The 21,646-nt window shown below is 40.9% G+C and overlaps 1 protein-coding gene across 1 annotated transcript in view; it reads right to left on the bottom strand.

Moving 5' to 3' along the window:
• The window catches only part of LOC121377512, a 30,629-nt gene that overhangs the window by 8,665 nt on the left and 318 nt on the right, over nucleotides 1-21,646 (bottom strand). Inside the window, exons 2-13 of the mRNA XM_041505526.1 lie at nucleotides 19,969-20,052; nucleotides 17,777-18,000; nucleotides 15,186-15,260; nucleotides 12,890-13,027; nucleotides 11,878-12,057; nucleotides 10,695-10,804; nucleotides 6,662-6,767; nucleotides 5,218-5,282; nucleotides 4,379-4,540; nucleotides 2,471-2,614; nucleotides 860-961; nucleotides 15-128 (exon numbers count right to left, since the gene is read on the bottom strand). Coding sequence (XP_041361460.1) covers nucleotides 15-128; nucleotides 860-961; nucleotides 2,471-2,614; nucleotides 4,379-4,540; nucleotides 5,218-5,282; nucleotides 6,662-6,767; nucleotides 10,695-10,804; nucleotides 11,878-12,057; nucleotides 12,890-13,027; nucleotides 15,186-15,260; nucleotides 17,777-18,000; nucleotides 19,969-20,052 — 1,504 coding nt within the window. The remainder of the gene's footprint in view (nucleotides 1-14; nucleotides 129-859; nucleotides 962-2,470; nucleotides 2,615-4,378; nucleotides 4,541-5,217; nucleotides 5,283-6,661; nucleotides 6,768-10,694; nucleotides 10,805-11,877; nucleotides 12,058-12,889; nucleotides 13,028-15,185; nucleotides 15,261-17,776; nucleotides 18,001-19,968; nucleotides 20,053-21,646) is intronic.

The following is a 21,646-nucleotide window of genomic DNA, read 5'->3' as shown; positions in this document are numbered from 1 at the left end:
ACATGCATACATACCTTTCCAGGCTTGACAGTTCATTTTCAACTTCTCTCGCTTCGTTCTGCTTAATTTTGTTGAAGTTAATTTGAGCATTCTCAACTATTCTTATCCTATTGTCTGGTTTGGGTTTTCTGTGAAAATAAAAGTCAATTATTGCACAGTGCACATAAACACTGAAAAAAACCCAACAAAATATGAATTTATATAGGTAAAAAAAAAAAAAAATCTTGAACATCAAATGTTTGTCATCTGCTAGCGTGTTCAGCACAATAAAAATGGCAAACACAAGCTGTTAATATTTGTGTTAATGACTGTGTCAAAATTGATGGTCAAGATGGAATCAAGTTGTCTAGTACTGATTGACCATGATATACAATTGAAAACACACTCGTTGTAATGTAAATGGTCTCACATGGGAACTCGTTTAGTAGTCTATAAATGTATTGTTTCTGGTCTAACTAGAAAACAGAGCCATTCCATTGTAATATACTGCAGTGCTTGCTTGATTAATAAACAGTTGTTTGGTACATGTATGCTATATATTATTGTTATGAATAAGAAAAAAAGAAGTGTGGTTTATATGCACGGCAGTTACCATACAATTCATAAATAAAGTACACCGTTTTATAAACCGCATCTTGCAACTGACAGTAAAATAGTAGCGGCCTAAAAATACAGAAATACAAGATGTGCACAGCCTAGGTCACCAGACATATTAAACTGAGATATTTCAAGTCATGAAATTATCCATTAGATGGCATGATTACAGGTATGTATAACTGTATGTAAATATGTAAATATTATAGTATAGTATATGACGCAATATTTTTGTTCTTGAAAACAAATGATGAAAATACCTTACCCTTTGTCGACGACACTTGTGGATTTTTCACTGGCTATTTTCAACCAGATAGGCAAACCTTTTTCCTCAGGTGATTCTGAGATATTTCGATGCATACTCCCTCTTTTAATAAAAAAAGAAAAAAAAAGAAAAGGCATAAAAAAGAAATAAATCAATAGATACAAAAGGAATATTCAGATTCACTGGGGAAGGGGCAGGAAGCATATTAACAACCAATTCACTTATTCAAGTCCAGATTCAATGGGGTAGGGGCAGGAAGTGCTGGTGCTGTGTTAACAAACAATTCATTTATTCAAGCCTATATATGGTATCCTGTTTGCCAATTAAACCCTAATTTTTGGCTGAACCTTGCAGTTCGGCACCGACAATTGTTTTTTGTGGTGTTTTGACCGTGCTGATGGAGAATCTGAAAGGTGCAAACTTGGCACCCTGGAGCATTTTGAAATATTCAAGATTGCTGCCATAATTTCACACAACTAGCAATATCTCAGATTATTTATGACCTGTGACAAAACAATTGATGTCTGTTATGGTGTTTTAGGGATCACGGCATTCATTTAGAATGGACCACACAGAAACTGAGAGAGGAAACCTGCTGTTGCCACTTCATGGGTTACTCTTTTCGATTAGCAGCAAGGGATCTTTTATATGCACCATCCCACAAACAGGATATTAGACACCACTGCCTTTAATTGCTACACCAGTTGTGGAGCACTGGTTGGAATGTAAAATAGCCCAATGGGCCCACCGATGGAAATCGATCCTCGATCTATCGAGCATCAGGCGAGCGCTGTACCACTGAGCTACATCTGTCCTATTTTGATGTATAGCAATTGAATTTTATGGTCCAAGGAATGCATTTAATATAAGACTCCATCATATGTGGTCGAACTAAACTTGATAAAAGTAAAACACTGATTAAACATAGTTTTAACGTAGAAATATCACATTATAGACATATTGACATAAGGAGGCACTGTCTTTTTTAAACAAAATAAATTGTCAATAGGTACACACTAGTACAAATTGGTGTTAACAAATTAATTAAATATGAGTTAATATAGGAATCGATACATGGTCAAAATAGGAATCGATACATAAGCAAGGGTATCGTATGTCATATTGTCAGCAGTAGTATCGTGTTGTCAGCAGTAGTATCGTGTTGTCAGCAGTAGTATGGTATTGTCAGCAGTAGTATCGTGTTGTCAGCAGTAGTATCGTGTTGTCAGCAGTAGTATCGTGTTGTCAGCAGTAGTATCGTGTTGTCAGCAGTAGTATCGTGTTGTCAGCAGTAGTATGGTATTGTCAGCAGTAGTATCGTGTTGTCAGCAGTAGTATCGTGTTGTCAGCAGTAGTATCGTGTTGCATCGATGCATCGTGACATCCCTATTGCCTAATGAGTGAGTCATTAAATAAAACATTTCCATCCTTCCTTCCCTATTGCCTAGGATAGTTTGCTTGAACCTTAATAGGATATACGCACAAAAGTAAGTTGAAATGAAATGACTAGATTAAGTAAAAAATGTATGAATGATTGAAACAGAGAAAAATATGTTTACGTAGAGAAATAAACTAATTATATGTGTGTTAAAAATCCACCACTGTAATTACCTTGCCATTGCTCTCAAAGTCGAGTACTGTATCTGGGTTTGTGACTGTCCAACGGTGAGATCAGACTGCACGGATGTAGACACCAAGTCATCCCAGGTTTCTATCTTAACGGGCTGATCAGCTGAACATGACTTATGAGACTGTCTGAAAGAAAAGAAAGAAAGAAATGTTTTATTTAATGACGCACTCAACACACTTTATTTACGGTTACATGGCGTCAGACATATGGTTAAGGACCACACAGATTTTGAGAGGAAACCTGCTGTCGCCACTTCATGGGCTACTCTTTCCGATTAGCAGCAAGGGATCTTTTATTTGTGCTTCCCACAGACAGGATAGCACATACCATGGCTTTTGTTGAACCAGTTATGGATCACTAGTCGGTGCAAGTGGTTTACACATACCCACTGAGCCTTGCGGAGCACTCACTCAGGGTTTGGAGTCTGTATCTGGATTAAAAATCCCATGCCTTGACTGGGATCCGAACCCAGTACCTACCAGCCTGTAGACCGATGGCCTAAATACGACGCCACTTAGGCCAGTGAGACTGTGTGAAATGCAGGTGCTTAATAATGACTAATAGTATGATTTCACAATTATATGTAGTCGTTTAGTGATTACTTAAAGGATTTCACATTTATTTAAGGTGGATTAGTGATTACTTACAGCAGAATTTCACATTTATCTATGTTTATAGTGGATTAGTGATTATTAAACATGTGGTAATTTTGACATATAGTCTTAAAGAGGAAACATGTTTCCATTAGAAGCAAGGAATCTTTTATATGCACTTTCTTCTCACAGACAAAACAGCACATACCATGGCCTTTGATATACCAGTCGTGGTGCTCTGGATGTGACGGGAAGAAACTCAATTAGATAATGGATGCACCGAGGTGTTTTAAATTGATCCTATGACACTAGTACCTCGGGGGTAATATGAGTCCTTTTTGTCAGTTAATTAATTGATCTCGTCATTTAGTAGGTAGATGACTATTAATTAATTGCTATTATATCTATACATGTACATGTACCTATTGATTACATCATTCTGTAGAACACATACAATGCAATGAATTATATAATAATTATGCTAAACTTATAGGACTGATTTTAACTAGAAATATTTCTGGCCCTCATCCTTTCGTAGATGGGTTTTCTCGACACTCATCTCCTGAAACTCTATCTTTGCGGCTCACTAAAGCTCACTCCTAAGAGAGATTTTCTTGAGATGTGCATCTTCTACAAAAAGACTCGAGCCAGAAACTATGAGGGGTCCAGATTATGAGGGGTCCAGATTATGAGGGGTCCAGATTATGAGGGTTCCAGATTGCATCAAAGTCGATGCGATAAACATTGTATCCAAAACAATCATGCACAAATTGCGTACAAACACGCTGACCTCGAAATATTTCACTTCAAAACCACGGAAATCTTTAGTTAATTTAATTACATTAAAATAACATGTCTGAACACTGACAACTCTCCAGAAGAGCTGAACTATAAAACAACCTCCGTGTGCTCAGACCAGACAATCGTCCCGTTGTGGCCAAATTAGTGAGACCTATAAAGTCCTATTACTGAGGAGGCAACCAACCCAACCCCCCACTGCCCTTACTAACACAAACTGGCTACTGGAGCTGGTTATACTATTTTATTTAACATAATTAAACCCTTTAACAAACCTCTAGACCCACTCTGCACAAGACGTCCTCAACAGAATTAATACAATTTCAAATGATTTATAATAAAATGGTGTGGCATACATTGGACAACATACTAAGAACATTAAAATGGTTAAATCAGATATATAGTAATAGTAATGTTGGTAATGGTTGGAAGAATGAATACTACACTGAAGACTAAAACCTGTGGACGATTAAAGGCCCGGATTATAGCCGTCCTCACTTTTCTTTGCTTCCTGCACCGATGAAGTGAATGGATCGCCTGCACTTGGGGGGTCCACAGAAGACCGAGGGGCGTGCATTGTCGCGCCGCGAGTTGTCCAGGGTGGACGATGATGACGGGTCTCCACCAGATAACCGCTGGGACTGCATCTTAGAAAAACGACTGCAAATCAAAACGAAACATTTCCTTACTATGTTAGTCACAACCCCTGCAGTTGCCCACGGCAATCGACAATGCCGTGGAGTTTTTAATTCTCTACGGCATTTTTTTGCCTTGAACTATATTCAGGTGTTTTTTCCATAGACATTTTCTTAATTGCAGGGGTTGTATTCATCAGACACGTGTGCAAATTAAGGCATGGGGTCGACACCACCCCCTCAAATTTTATTTTTTTTAAATATATTTTGTAACAAAAAGATTTTCAGTGTAAATAAAAAGTTTCTTACCAAATGTATAGATTAAATCACATTAAATTTTATAATACAGGGATGCACTTGAATTGTTGTGTAACAGTGGCTGTTCCAGCAGCTGCCTTCATATCCCTGTATCAAACATTATATTTGTTGGTAATCTGTTAACAAACTTTTTATTTGCACTGAGTGTTTTTTGGTAAAATATTATACATATATATATATGCATTATAAACTTAATAATTTTTTTATATGCGTTTTAGCATTACTCGTAACAGTTTCATGACAATTCATTTGTTCCTTTTTGACAAACAACTGCTCCGTATACAGAACCATTAATAATTATTCTGAGGTTGAGAAATGACACAATCATGCATAATGAGTCGTATATAAACAGAAGCTTGTCTTGTGAATGACAGTTGTATTTACATTTGAGTGTGACGAGACATGTAAGTCTTTTTCAGTTCTCTCAGTATCCTGCGGGGAATGGGTTTCTGAAAAAAAAATAACCACAATCATAAACATTTGAAAAAAGCATTTATCCCATAAACACATTAAAAGCTAATTAGTGTTGAATTCTGGCTGATGCAGGGAACATTTTGTTCAGTATCACGTTGCAATTCGCTACACAAATTTCAGAGATCGCTACACAATTTTATACACTAAACAGTAGTTTGTAATCAATTTTCAGTTGACTAGGAATATCGCTTATCAAGATTTTCAAAACAAAATGTTTGCTAGCTGTGACGTATGAAATGAAATGAAAGGAATGTTTGTTTAACGACACCTCAGCACATTTTAAAGGCATGCATACTGTCACAAATTTAAGAACCTTATTTTTCTAAAAATGGATAATAAATCAAAATTACATTAATTTTTGCAGACCAAATCTAGCTATTGCATCACTTTAACTACACCATGATGGAGTGAAATCCATGTCAACCCTCTCAGCAATGTTAGTTTTTGAACCATATTGTGGTTACGTAGATGATTGAATAAAGTAAATTTAGGGACAAATCAAATATATATATTTTCAGGTAATACTTTGCTAGGCCATGTAATAGGTCAGTGGTCTGTGACAATATGCCTTTAATCTAGGGCTATCTGGTGCTTATAACATGGTTATTTTGACACCTGATCAATAGAAAAGCCCAGAAACCAACTGCATGCTGTCACATGGGCTACTAGCTCCCACCTAATAAGCAGAAAGGGATCTTTTATATAAACTTTCCCATATACATGTACAAGACACTACATGCCCTCTTATCAAAGTGGGGCGGCAGGTAGCTAGCCTAGTGGTAAACGGCTCACTTAATGTAATGTGTGGTCGGTTTGAGATCGATCCCTGTCGGTGGGCCCATTGGGCTATTTCTCGTTCCAGCCAGTGCACCACGACTGGTATATCAAAGGCCGTGATATATGCTACCCTGTCTGTGGGATGGTGCATAGAAAAGATCGTTTGCTAATAATGCAAAAATGTAACGGGATTGATTCCTCTCTAAGACTATGTGTCAAAATTATCAAATGTTTGACATCCAATAGCCGATGATTAATAAATCAATGTGCTCTAGTTGTGTTGTTAAACAAAACAAACTTTTTCATATTTATTGAGTCATAATAATTTATTTGGTTCATATATATTGCATGTATAGTATTTTTAGCTACAAATATATGTTAACATTATCATATACGATGTTTATTTCTTCTTCTCTTAAGGTTTGAAAGAACTATAGCCCCAAACTGGATTTTTACCTCGATCCCAATAATTATGTATGAATGAAATTTAAAAAAATTAATTAGGCAGTAAACTAATTTCTAGATGTCTATTGTTAATGTTTCTCATTTTGACGTATGTCGACTACAACATACATACCTTATTTCTGAGATGTCTATTGTTAATATTTCTCAAGAGAATTATGATGTCGTATATACACTGTAGAAAGTGCATCTGGTCTCGTTTTAATCGTTCTTTCATTGCTCTAGAAGGTAAGGAACATTTGTTTAATATTTTAAATCAAAGCTAATTGGTCTTCATTGAGAGAGAGAGAGAGAGAGAGAGAGAGAGAGAGAGAGAGAGAGAGAGAGAGAGAGAGAGAGAGAGAGAGAGACAGAGAGACAGAGAGAGAGACAGAGAGAGAGAGACAGACAGACAGACAGAGAGAGAGAGAGAGAGAGAGAGAGAGACAGAGAGAGACAGAGAGAGAGAGAGAGAGAGAGAGAGACAGACAGACAGAGAGAGACAGGACAGACAGAGAGAGAGAGAGAGAGAGAGAGAGAGAGAGAGACAGACAGAGAGAGAGAGCATTTAAAATGTATAATATGGTTTAGAAGATTTTTCTAAAAATAATTTCCCTAATTAAACAGGAATTCATTAAACTTTAAATGACTATAATTAACTAATAAAGAAGTCACCTTCATAACATTATTGGGTGGGGAGGAGGGTTGGAGTGGAATCTTTTCTGCATGAAACATATATTCATATATTATAAAGTTTCCTTCATTTTTTTTCTCCCTACCCCCACCTACACACCATGCAAGCCTATGTTGAGCCAGCTGTGTTTACTAAACATTTCCAGACTGTTTTCACTGCTTTAAAATGCAGGCCTGTGACAATTGCGAGAGCGATATAGTTTCGTTCGTGCATCGCTCACGTAACTGTATAGTTTGCATAACTCACTTTTCATTCGCACAATGAATTTATGACATCAATTACATGATCATAATGGGTTTAGTAAAAACGAAATGGGTTACCTGAATTTTGTTTTGCGTAACCGATAAATGGTTTATGCAAATATTCAATGCTCAGAGACCTGAATATGTAGCGTGAAGGTCAGTCTAGCAAGTGTCACTGACGAACAGCTGGCTGTCCTGAATATGTAGCGTGAAGGTCAGTCTAGCAAGTGTCACTGACGAACAACTGGCTGGCCTGAATATGTAACGTGAAGGTCAGTCTAGCAGGTGTCACTGACGAACAGCTGGCTGGCCTGAATATGTAGCGTGAAGGTCAGTCTAGCAGGTGTCACTGACGAACAGCTGGCTGGCCTGAATATGTAGCGTGAAGGTCAGTCTAGCAGGTGTCACTGACGAACAGCTGGCTGGCCTGAATATGTAACGTGAAGGTCAGTCTAGCAGGTGTCACTGACGAACAACTGGCTGGCCTGAATATGTAACGTGAAGGTCAGTCTAGCAGGTGTCACTGACGAACAGCTGGCTGGCCTGAATATGTAACGTGAAGGTCAGTCTAGCAGGTGTCACTGACGAACAGCTGGCTGGCCTGAATATGTAACGTGAAGGTCAGTCTAGCAGGTGTCACTGACGAACAGCTGGCTGGCCTGAATATGTAGCGTGAAGGTCAGTCTAGCAGGTGTCACTGACGAACAGCTGGCTGGCCTGAATATGTAGCGTGAAGGTCAGTCTAGCAGGTGTCACTGACGAACAGCTGGCTGGCCTGAATATGTAGCGTGAAGGTCAGTCTAGCAGGTGTCACTGACGAACAGCTGGCTGGCCTGAATATGTAACGTGAAGGTCAGTCTAGCAGGTGTCACTGACGAACAGCTGGCTGGCCTGAATATGTAACGTGAAGGTCAGTCTAGCAGGTGTCACTGACGAACAGCTGGCTGGCCTGAATATGTAACGTGAAGGTCAGTCTAGCAGGTGTCACTGACGAACAACTGGCTGGCCTGAATATGTAACGTGAAGGTCAGTCTAGCAGGTGTCACTGACGAACAACTGGCTGGCCTGAATATGTAGCGTGAAGGTCAGTCTAGCAGGTGTCACTGACGAACAGCTGGCTGGCCTGAATATGTAACGTGAAGGTCAGTCTAGCAAGTGTCACTGACGAACAACTGGCTGGCCTGAATATGTAACGAGAAGGTCAGTCTAGCAGGTGTCACTGACGAACAGCTGGCTGGCCTGAATATGTAGCGTGAAGGTCAGTCTAGCAGGTGTCACTGACGAACAGCTGGCTGGCCTGAATATGTAGCTTGAAGGTCAGTCTAGCAGGTGTCACTGACGAACAACTGGCTGGCCTGAATATGTAGCGTGAAGGTCAGTCTAGCAGGTGTCACTGACGAACAGCTGGCTGGCCTGAATATGTAGCGTGAAGGTCAGTCTAGCAGGTGTCACTGACGAACAGCTGGCTGGCCTGAATATGTAGCGTGAAGGTCAGTCTAGCAGGTGTCACTGACGAACAGCTGGCTGGCCTGAATATGTAACGTGAAGGTCAGTCTAGCAGGTGTCACTGACGAACAGCTGGCTGGCCTGAATATGTAACGTGAAGGTCAGTCTAGCAGGTGTCACTGACGAACAGCTGGCTGGCCTGAATATGTAACGTGAAGGTCAGTCTAGCAGGTGTCACTGACGAACAACTGGCTGGCCTGAATATGTAACGTGAAGGTCAGTCTAGCAGGTGTCACTGACGAACAACTGGCTGGCCTGAATATGTAGCGTGAAGGTCAGTCTAGCAGGTGTCACTGACGAACAGCTGGCTGGCCTGAATATGTAACGTGAAGGTCAGTCTAGCAAGTGTCACTGACGAACAACTGGCTGGCCTGAATATGTAACGAGAAGGTCAGTCTAGCAGGTGTCACTGACGAACAGCTGGCTGGCCTGAATATGTAGCGTGAAGGTCAGTCTAGCAGGTGTCACTGACGAACAGCTGGCTGGCCTGAATATGTAGCTTGAAGGTCAGTCTAGCAGGTGTCACTGACGAACAACTGGCTGGCCTGAATATGTAGCGTGAAGGTCAGTCTAGCAGGTGTCACTGACGAACAGCTGGCTGGCCTGAATATGTAGCGTGAAGGTCAGTCTAGCAGGTGTCACTGACGAACAGCTGGCTGGCCTGAATATGTAGCGTGAAGGTCAGTCTAGCAGGTGTCACTGACGAACAGCTGGCTGGCCTGAATATGTAACGTGAAGGTCAGTCTAGCAAGTGTCACTGACGAACAACTGGCTGGCCTGAATATGTAACGTGAAGGTCAGTCTAGCAGGTGTCACTGACGAACAACTGGCTGGCCTGAATATGTAGCGTGAAGGTCAGTCTAGCAGGTGTCACTGACGAACAGCTGGCTGGCCTGAATATGTAACGTGAAGGTCAGTCTAGCAAGTGTCACTGACGAACAGCTGGCTGGCCTGAATATGTAACGTGAAGGTCAGTCTAGCAAGTGTCACTGACGAACAACTGGCTGGCCTGAATATGTAGCGTGAAGGTCAGTCTAGCAAGTGTCACTGACGAACAGCTGGCTGGCCTGAATATGTAACGTGAAGGTCAGTCTAGCAAGTGTCACTGACGAACAGCTGGCCGGCCTGAATATGTAACGTGAAGGTCAGTCTAGCAAGTGTCACTGACGAACAGCTGGCCGGCCTGAATATGTAACGTGAAGGTCAGTCTAGCAAGTGTCACTGACGAACAGCTGGCCGGCCTGAATATGTAACGTGAAGGTCAGTCTAGCAAGTGTCACTGACGAACAGCTGGCCGGCCTGAATATGTAACGTGAAGGTCAGTCTAGCAAGTGTCACTGACGAACAGCTGGCCGGCCTGAATATGTAACGTGAAGGTCAGTCTAGCAAGTGTCACTGACGAACAGCTGGCCGGCCTGAATATGTAGCGTGAAGGTCAGTCTAGCAGGTGTCACTGACGAACAGCTGGCTGGCCTGAATATGTAACGTGAAGGTCAGTCTAGCAGGTGTCACTGACGAACAGCTGGCTGAACGTATCCCAGCTGTGACTGATTTGTTAAATGGGAATGAATGAATGAATGAATGAATGAAAGAATGAATGAAAGAATGAACAAATGAACAAACAAATGAATGAATGAAAGAATGAACAAATGAACAATTGAATGAATGAATGAATGATTTCCCCGACACACCAGCACAAAAATACACATGGGCTATTGTGTTCTTACAAAGTTTCAAAAGCAGGGTCAAACTGCTTCAATGTCGGGATGGCCAGATCCGTCTCATCAAATTGAACTGTGAGATTTGCTTCATCTGGTGACGTCTCATCCGAAGCATTCTGAAAAGACAACTAACATATCAAGTAAACTAATGAATGAAGTTATACTTGACAAAGTAAAACAATGAGTTATAACCCTGCATGGCACTACCTTATTTGTTTCTGGTGTTAATTAAACTTTATTATTTAACAAGAGTACTGGTGAGATACATGATACGCCCGTCAGGAGTTTGATGGAAAATCATAGATATTAAGGAATATGTTACGGGTATGATTCATTTCTAATTATATGTGAAATTTTTGCAATGGGATGGATGAACAGTTTATTTTGAACCAACTACTGATGATACTGTATCCATTGGAGAAGGTGCTGTCTGATTAATGAAGTTATTTGTTCTTTATTAGAAAGGGAAATTTTATTTAGTATGAGACACCCCGCCATCCCAAGTTGTTCCTACATACGAGGTTTGATGGTCCTATATGCAAGATATAGCCCAGACAAGGATTTATTGCCATGTGCAGTAGACCGTGAAAAGTAGGTCACAGTGACCTAGTAATTGTATGTAACACACCACCATCCCAATTTGTTCCTACATGTGAGGTTTGATGGTCCTTTATGCATCCGTATGCAAGATATGATCCGGACAAGAAAAAGTTAACAAACAGATGTACGGACAAAGGGACGTCATACAATAATACGACCCATCATTGACAGGCGTATAAAAACAGATATTATTTTGCCAAATCCAATGTGTTTTTAGTCATTCTGGTGTCTGTGGTACCTCAACATTAACTTCATAATAAACAGATTATTACTATTATTAAGTTAATGTTGAGCTGCTACAGACACCAGAACAACTAAAAACACATTGGATTTGGTAAAATAAAAAAGTTATAAATAATGTATAAGTTAAGGGTAAAAACAAATGGGTGGAGTATTCTGAAATATTTTGCTCTATACATCAGCCCTCTATGTAAGCTAGATGGCGCCTACTTGTATTTTTATATAGATATAGTATGAAATGATTTAGTCACCAAATGAAAACAAAGGTCGCATATATGTGACCAAATCGGTGGCAATGTTGAGGGCCATTGTACATCATAACTAGGGTGAGCAGTTTCAACTGAAATACCTCTTCACTCTGTTCTTGGCTGGAGACTGACTCTTTGGATGAAGAGGCCCCCGCCATCTCTACTGCCGCCTCTCCCTGTTCCAGGGGCTCCAGCTGAGTGTGTATGGTGCACAACAGGTCCAGGTCAGACAGTGAAATCAGCACCATTGTCGGCTCAAGCTCCTCCACTGGTTTCTTCTCCTGCCCATCGAAAAAATATAACAAGAACATAACATATCTTAAAAACAATGGGCAAATACAAGTCCATGCACACACAAACACGCATGCGCACACACACACACACACAAGAAAAACATGTAAGACACACACTGAATGAGAGAGAGAGAGAGAGAGAGAGAGAGAGAGAGAGAGAGAGAGAGAATTTTTATTTATGGTTATATATGGCGTCGGAACATATGGTTAAGGACCATACAGATAATGAGAGAGGAAACCCGCTGCCGCCACTTCATGGGCTACTCTTTGCGATTAGCAGCAAGGGATCTTTTATATGCACCATCCCACAGACAGGATAGTACATACAGGTACCATGGCCTTTGTTACACCAGTTGTGGAGCACTGGCTGGAACAAGAAATAGCCCAATGAACCCACCAACGGGGATTGATCCTAGATGAATCACGCATCAGGCAAGCGTTGTACCACTGAGCTATGTCCCGTCCCACAGATAGAGAGAGACACAAAGGTATGGAGAGAAATCAGTCAAAAATCACAATGAGGTGTGCTGGCCAGAGGATGTGCCATACATTAGGGGTGATCTATAGTCTAAGTGTTTTCCGTATGCCTACATGTATATCAGGGAATATTGTGTTTTCTAAATGTTGATTATATATAGCAACAGTTACTAACCAACTGAAAATTGATTAGCAACTACTATTTAAAATTTTAAAACTGCGTAGTGACCTCTGAAATAATAATTGTGTAGTGAATCGCAACGCGATACTGAACAAAATGTTGCCTTGATATTGTGCAGTGGAGATGACTAAACCTCGAACCCCACGTCAAGTTGTCACTTACTTCAAAGAACGTACTGTCGTAGATTTTGCCAGCCTTCACGTCGCGAATCCTGTTCCTTGATCTCTTGATGGCCTGCTGTATTTTCTCCATTCCCCCATCGGAACGTTCATCGTTGTCAGCAATGTCAATTAACTCAGGCTGGAATTAAAGGGATAATTCTCATTATAATATAATGATTATTACATAGGCATTAAGAAGAAGTTTGTTTGGTTTAACAACACCTTTGAGCACATTGATTTATTAATCATCAGCTATCGGATGTCAAACATTTGGTATTTTTGACATATACATTTTAGAGCGCACGCACTCCTTTCACTCTCCTGGAGAGCCAGAGTACTCTGCACAGCAATGGAGTGAACGGGCACACTGTCCAGGACTTACTCCACCTCTGCCAGTCGATGACGTGGTGGAACGGGCACACTGTCCAGGACTTACTCCACCTCTGCCAGTCGATGACTTGGTGGAACGGGCACACTGTCCAGGACTTACTCCACCTCTGCCAGTCGATGACATGGTGGAACGGGCACACTGTCCAGGACTTACTCCACCTCTGCCAGTCGATGACTTGGTGGAACGGGCACACTGTCCAGGACTTACTCCACCTCTGCCAGTCGATGACGTGGTGGAACGGGCACACTGTCCAGGACTTACTCCACCTCTGCCAGTCGATGACGTGGTGGAACGGTCACACTGTCCAGGACTTACTCCACCTCTGCCAGTCGATGACTTGGTGGAACGGGCACTGTCCAGGACTTACTCCACCTCTGCCAGTCGATGACTCGGTGGAACGGGCACACTGTCCAGGACTTACTCCACCTCTGCCAGTCGATGACGTGGTGGAACGGGCACACTGTCCAGGACTTACTCCACCTCTGCCAGTCGATGACTTGGTGGAACGGTCACACTGTCCAGGACTTACTCCACCTCTGCCAGTCGATGACGTGGTGGAACGGGCACACTGTCCAGGACTTACTCCACCTCTGCCAGTCGATGACTCGGTGGAACGGGCACACTGTCCAGGACTTACTCCGCCTCTGCCAGTCGATGACGTGGTGGAACGGTCACACTGTCCAGGACTTACTCCACCTCTGCCAGTCGATGACGTGGTGGACCGGTCACACTGTCCAGGACTTACTCCACCTCTGCCAGTCGATGACTCGGTGGAACGGGCACACTGTCCAGGACTTACTCCACCTCTGCCAGTCGATGACGTGGTGGACCGGTCACACTGTCCAGGACTTACTCCACCTCTGCCAGTCGATGACGTGGTGGAACGGGCACACTGTCCAGGACTTACTCCACCTCTGCCAGTCGATGACGTGGTGGAACGGGCACACTGTCCAGGACTTACTCCACCTCTGCCAGTCGATGACTTGGTGGAACGGGCACGCTGTCCAGGACTTACTCCACCTCTGCCAGTCGATGACTTGGTGGAACGGTCACACTGTCCAGGACTTACTCCACCTCTGCCAGTCGATGACGTGGTGGAACGGTCACACTGTCCAGGACTTACTCCACCTCTGCCAGTCGATGACATGGTGCAGCCAGAAGATAAGATGGCGCGCAATTCAAGTTTTGTTTTTCAGGGAAGCAGAAATTAATAATTAGCTAACCAAATGAGAGTAAAAAAATCAAAAGGACTAGTTAAACAATATAACCACCAGTCCAACAGGCGACATCATTGTTCTGATTGACTGTAGACTGCAGTTTAAAGCGATTATTTTATGTTGAATACTTGAAACAAATGCGTTCAGCCAGACCGAGCGGAAAAACGTCAGTTAGACTGGTTTATGCGCTTCGCAGAAAACCAAATGGCCAAGTTGGGAACCAATCAATTAGTTCGTGACCATTAGCCAAACGTTTGCTGGCTGAACTTGGGGCTAGTAAGACACCTAAACAAACTTGACTGTAAAGAGAAAATGGAACCAACAACTAAACAAACTGTTAGTAAAAAAAAACATTTTTGTTTGCTTGTGTTTTTTTGTTTTAAACTTGGACACACTGTTACTGGCAAATTGGTTATTCTTTCCAGTAAATAGTAAGGGTTGTTTTATATACACTAATCCATATACACTTAGTAGCATATGACACATAAATCTATATTCTAACAGTGTTGATAAAGATAAATCCACATTTTTCTGGCTCAGCCTGTGAAATATGGCATTTTAAAACGTGTATTGGTCAGGTTTCCTTTAGCATTCGGTTTATATGTTATAACCGTACATAATAATTTCCTGATTGTCGATCAGTATAATTTCCTGATTGTCGATCAGTATGGTTTCCTGACAGTACTCACAAACTTTGAAGGTTCTTCAACAGGAGGCACAGCTTCTTGCTCACTTTCTGGTATGAACGAATGTATCTGATATTTCTGAAACATAGTAGCATTTATTACATACATAACCATTAAACACACACATGTAAACACATACATGTAAACAAACACATGTAAACACATACATGTAAACACATTAAAGGGACATTCCTGAGTTCGTTGCATCGTAAGAGGTTTCCAACTAATAAAATATTTCTACGATAAAACTTAAATATTAAATATATTTTCTTGTTTAGAATATCAGTGTCTGTTTATTCAATGTTTCTGGTCGTCTTAATATTTGTAAGAAGCCCAAACCGGATTTTGTCTTCCAAAATATATTTTAGGAAATAAAATGAAATTTAACCTAGTACAAATATTATAACGATCAGAAACACGTTTAATATACAGCCACTAATATATTATGCAGAAAAATATATTTGATATGTAATTACAATCCTTAAATAGTCTCTGTTAGTCGATAACATAATTGCAGCAAACTCAGGAATGTCCCTTTAACAGAAGATAAATTAACATAAAACGACAGGTGTGGGGTAGAGATGCATGGTCACAAGACAGAAAAAACAAAAGTTGTCAGAATGAGAGAAAAAAAAGAGGAAAAACTGTTTTATTTAACAACATTTTTAATCACAGTACACAAAAAAACACTGTTTTGTTTAACAACACCACTACAGCACATTGATTAATTATCGGTTATTGGATGTTAAACATTTGGTAATTCTGACTCATAGTCAATTAACTGAGGAAACCCGCTACATTTTTCCTTATATCCAGCAAGGGATCTTTTATATGCACTTACCCACAGACAGGATAGCACATGAGTCGGCCTTTGATATACCAGGTGTGGTGCACTGGCTGGAACAAGAAATAGCACAATGGGCCCACCGACAGGGATCGATCCCGCACTGACCGTGCATCAAGCGAACACTTTACCACTAGGCTACGTCCCTCCCCATATTACGGTAATTATAATGAGATATGAAACTCACTGCTGCAGAGCATAAAATACTCTTTCCAATTAACAGCTAAGGATCTTTTATATCCAGCTTCCCACAGACAGGATAGTACATACTATGGCCTTTGTTACACCAGTCGTGGAGCACTGGCTGGAATAATTTTAGACTGACTGCACAGCATATTGACTGCATACTGCATTCAGCTAACCCTAAACAGTAGATAACATAGAGCTGACCCCCTGCAGAACTACCTGTACATTTTGTAAATGCATGTGCAGCCTGCATTTTTGTAAATGTGTAGCCTGCATTTTTTTTAAAATGTGTAGCCTGCATTTTTGTAAATGTGTAGCCTGTGCATTTTGTAAATGTGTAGCCTGCATTTTTAAAACAATGTGTAGCATGCAGTTTTGTAAATGTGTAGCCTGCATTTTTGTAAATGTGCAGTCTACATTTTTGTTAATGTGTAGCCTGCAGCTTTGTAAATGTGTAACCTGCTGTTCTACAGTTTTGTAAATGTGTAGCCTGCAGTGTTGTGAATGTGTAGTCTGTAGTTTTGTAAATGTGTAGCCTGTAGTTTTGCAAATGTGTAGCCTGTAGTTTTGCAAATGTGTAGCCTGTAGTCTTGTAAATGTGTAGCTTGCAGTGTTGTAAATGTGTAGCCTGCAGTGTTGTAAATGTGTAGCCCATAGTGTAGCCTGTAGTTTTGCAAATGTGTAGCCTGCAGTTTTGCAAATGTGTAGCCTGCAGTGTTGTAAATGTGTAGCCTGCAGTGTTGTAAATGTGTAGCCTGCAGTGTTGTAAATGTGTAGCCTGTAGTTTTGTAAATGTGTAGCCTGCAGCTTTGTAAATGTGTCACCTGGTGTTCTGCAGTTCTGCAAATGTGTAGCCTGTAGTCTTGTAAATGTGTAGCCTGCAGTGTTGTAAATGTGTAGCCTGCAGTGTTGTAAATGTGTAGCCTGCACTGTTGTAAATGTGTAGCCTGTAGTTTTGCAAATGTGTAGCCTGCAGTGTTGTAAATAATGTGTAGCCTGCAGTGTTGTAAATGTGTAGCCTGTAGTTTTGTAAATGTGTAGCCTGTAGCTTTGTAAATGTGTAGTCTGCAGTTTTGTAAATGTGTAGCCTGTAGTTTTGCAAATGTGTAGTCTTGTAAATGTGTAGCTTGCAGTGTTGTAAATGTGTAGCCTGCAGTGTTGTAAATGTGTAGCCCATAGTGTAGCCTGTAGTTTTGTATATGTGTAGCCTGTAATTTTGCAAATGTGTAGCCTGCAATGTTGTAAATGTGTAGCCTGCAGTTTTCTAAATGTGTAGCCTGCAGTTTTGTAAATGTGTAGCCTGCAGCTTTGTAAATGTGTAGCCTGTAGTTTTGTAAATGTGTAGCCTGCAGTTTTGTAAATGTGTCACCTGGTGTTCTGCAGTTTTGTAAATGTGCAACCTGCAGTTTTGTAAATGTGTAGTCTGCAGTTTTGTAACTGTGTAGCCTGTAGTTTTGTAAATGTGTAACCTGCAGTGTTGTAAATGTGTAGCCTGCAGTTTTGTAAATGTATACCCTGCATTTTTGTAAATGTGTAAATTTGTAATCGGTTGAAACCAGCTGACCTTTGTGACCATGGAGTTCTCGAGTGTCTGAAAGAGGAGCTCCTTGGTGTCGAGGATGACCTCTCCGGTGGCCCGGTACTGGTGGGCGAACGGCGTGAAGAAGCCTCTAGACAGGTTGTCTTGGTGCCGAGTGTACAGTTCCTGCCACAGGTTCGCGTGTCGCCACTCTTCCACCCTCCCGCCATCCTCACGCCACACCTTCCTACACTTGTAAATAGGCTTGTCTGCAAATAAACAAGCAAGTTTAAAGTTGTTTTTGGTTTAACGACATCACTAGAGCTCATTGATTAGCTACTATCGGATGTCAAACAATCGGTAATTCTGACATGTAGTCATCAGAGGAAACCTGCTACATTTTTCCTAATGCATAAAAGTGATCTTTTATAATGCTTTTCCCACAGACAGTACAACACATACCACAACCTTTGACCAGGTGCACTGGTTGGAACAAGAAAAACCCCAATTAGTAGAATGGTTCCACCAACTGAGCCAAATTAATCCCTCTCCCTAAAAAGTAAGAGAACAGTGTTTCATGAATTCTGTCTTGTCACCCACGCATGGCATGATCAACACTGTCAAATTGAACTATTATATATTTCCAATGTACAATAAATTAATGGAAGGTATATACTTATGGGTGGTTATGGGTTTGAAATACTTCGAAATTGAACGCTTCTTTTCAAGTGCTTTGATGAAGTTTAAATAGCAGTGAACTGTTTTCTTACTATAATCTTTCTTAAAATTATTAAAATGTGTACATTAATTCACAAGATTTTAGAGTATGTAATTTTACCCTTCGTACCCTCTGGCAGAAAGCCTCCTTACATGTATGACTTTAGATCAAATACAAATTTTATTATCAAGAACAACAGAATAAGTTTTTTTCCTAAATCTCATGCCAGAGAGCTTTTGTTTGATTATTCTCTCGAGTCCAGTCTTGATATTAAAGTTAAATGTCATTAACCAGTACCAACGTGTCTCGTGGGCACACCCTTTGCTATATGTCACCACAAGAATGTAAAGTGCATGTTCGTTTCGCATAGGGGCGTCGGGTTTCTTCGTCTAGCGTTGGTACTGATTAACAACATGTAAGTTTAATGTCATGACTGGACTCGAGAATAATCAAACTAAAGCGCTGTTGTATCAGATTTCGGAAACAATGTGTATTTTAGACACAGTAGTTTGCAACTATGTGGTTGTTGATGATTGCCAAAGCATTACATAGAGTTTCCTCTAGCCTTCCCCTACATATCAATATCAATAAGGGGAGGGCTGGAGGCGACTCGAGCTAATTACTAATATGGGCATTATCGATGGCCAGTTTGGCCGTGAGACTGTTAGACTAGTTAAACTACGGCATTGCAGCAATTTGCGCATGACTGCCATTAAATTCGAGCCCTGCGGTAGCAGGTACATGCAGTAGTCCGAGTACTCTGACAGTAACAACGGTAGATGAACATTGGGACAGCTAAAGAGCGTGATAACTGTCCAAATGTCCGTCTAGCTCCAAGTCGTTCACTGTCAGAGTACTCGAGCTAGTACATGCAGTAGTTCGAGTACTCTGTGCATGCCAATCTGATTAAAATTAGCTCTACTGGTCTACCAGTAGATCTAACAGCATTGCGTGGACTCCAATGTCCAGTTGACATTTCATCTATAAATAACAATTTAAATATCGACCAATTACACTTCGCTGAACACACTCCAACCACCAGGACAAGTTCTCTGTCATTCGAGAGCTAAACAGACAGCATCCCCTTTAAATAATGTTCCGTTTAAATACATAGGTGCTGACGGGTTTCTTCCTGTAGTGTGTGTATTAGTGGTGAATAACCAAAATATCTGTTATCGGCGAACTCCAAAATTATCAATGTAAAGGCATTTAGCGTGAAACTTAGAATTTTTGTTGTACTAGAGTGGGAATCTTTGTCTACCGTGTGGTAGTCTGCCAGTCCACCTTTTCACTATAAAATGACCGAGAGAGTGATTTTTGACGGAGAGAGTGATCTTTGACCGAGAGAGTGATCTTTGACCGAGAGAGCGATCGCACATAACCGTACAAATGTCCATCTAGCTCTCGAACAGCAGAGTACTCAGGCTAGTACATGCAGGTGCTGTTGGGATGGACAGAAAACAGATAAATTTCGAAGGAAACAAAAGCAGGAAAGTTAGAATAAAACAAAAATACTTACTGTCCTGAGAAAAGACTTTCTTTTTGATGAACTTGCCAATGGTGGGCCTGCAGTGATGTGGGGGTTGATAAACAGTCATACTGCCTAAAAAGAAGGAAGTGAAATATTTGTTTAATAACTTATCGGAACATTCTTAAAGTACGGCTATTTGGGACATTCATTAATGAGGTTATTTTGACACTAAGTCTATTCAGCGAGATGAAACCCGCTGTTCTTACATACTCCTAAAAATAGGATCAAAGGATGTTTTGAACATGCATTTTTACACTGACAACTTTGCGTTGAGGACATGTACTAAAATAAGATCTATCTCACATTCAGCATAATTTGGTTAATTATTTGTGGTTATTAGCAACTTTTGCAAAATTAAAAGCCTTTAGGCTATATTTCTCGTTCCAGTCAGTGTGTCACTACTGGTGGGGAGAGATGACAAGTTTTACATGTCATTTGTTTAAAACTAGTAACAGCTCTAGTTTCTCATGTTGTCATGCAGCTACAACAGGCATCAATTAATGTGTGCTAACTTGTGTACAGAAGAAGTTTGTTTTGTTTAACGACACCACTAGAGAACATTGATTTATTAATCATCGGCTATTGGATGTCAAACATATTGTCGTTTTGACACAGTCACAGAGAGGAAACCCGCCACATTTTTCCATTAGTAGTAAGGAATCTTTTATATGCACTTTAATATACCAGTCATGGTGCACTGACTGAAATGAGAAATAGCCCAGTGGATCGATCCTAGACTGACTGCACATCAGGCATGGGCTTTCTCACTGGGCTATACGCCCCCGCACCTCCCCCGTGTACAGATTAACATGAACTAAAGGCTTGGTAACTAATACCAGTATATATAGGTTGCAACACATTAAAATGTACAATTCCCATTGTTATTACCATAAAATGCCTTCACAGACAGTAATTGTGTTTTAATCATGTACATCACTGTTCTTGTGGTTCTGATACCTGTATGTGTATTTTATATTTAAATAATCAAATTATACAAAAATAAAATTCTGTTCTGAATCTTGGGGGTACAAGTGCCCCTCACCTCCCCACCCCCCCCCCCCACCCCCCATTGCTGACGCTCCATATGTGATGCTGTACAAATTCATATATTCACTCTGTCTCCGTCTGTTATGTCCATACATGTAGGTATATGGGCTCCCATTTGTATAGCTCTAGTCACCGCCAGCCCTCCCCTTATTGATATTGATACATGTATGTTTTTGCCCAAATATGGGTAACAACATTTAATATTCGTCTTAGCATTAACCTACTCTATTGGAGTAGCAAACGAATCACTACGCATTTTCACTAATTTTGTGCATAGAATAATGGAAATACATGGTAAAAAGGTCTCAGGTTAGCACATTTTGTTCGAATATCTGTATCGTTTTTGCCCCAATTTGAAGATTTTCTCTATCACTGGGGTGGGGAGGCAGTCCCTCCCCCCAACGTCTCGTATACTTATGCTCATATCTATTAGGCTAATGTCCACAATTAGCCTAATCAGGGCCGTACCCTCCGGAGGAAGGGGACAAGGGGGATGGGGGGGGGGGAGTTGCCCCCCTGAGAATCTCACTTCTTTTTTTTTTACTCCAGAAAATAGCATACACACCTCAGGGTTTAATTTGTATTGTTTCATTTGTTTATAAAAGTAGTGCCCCCCCCC

This window comes from Gigantopelta aegis, chromosome 7 (assembly GCF_016097555.1).
Source record: "Gigantopelta aegis isolate Gae_Host chromosome 7, Gae_host_genome, whole genome shotgun sequence".
Classification (NCBI taxonomy): Eukaryota; Metazoa; Mollusca; class Gastropoda; order Neomphalida; family Peltospiridae; genus Gigantopelta; species Gigantopelta aegis.
This window is presented reverse-complemented; position numbering and strand designations above follow the sequence as displayed.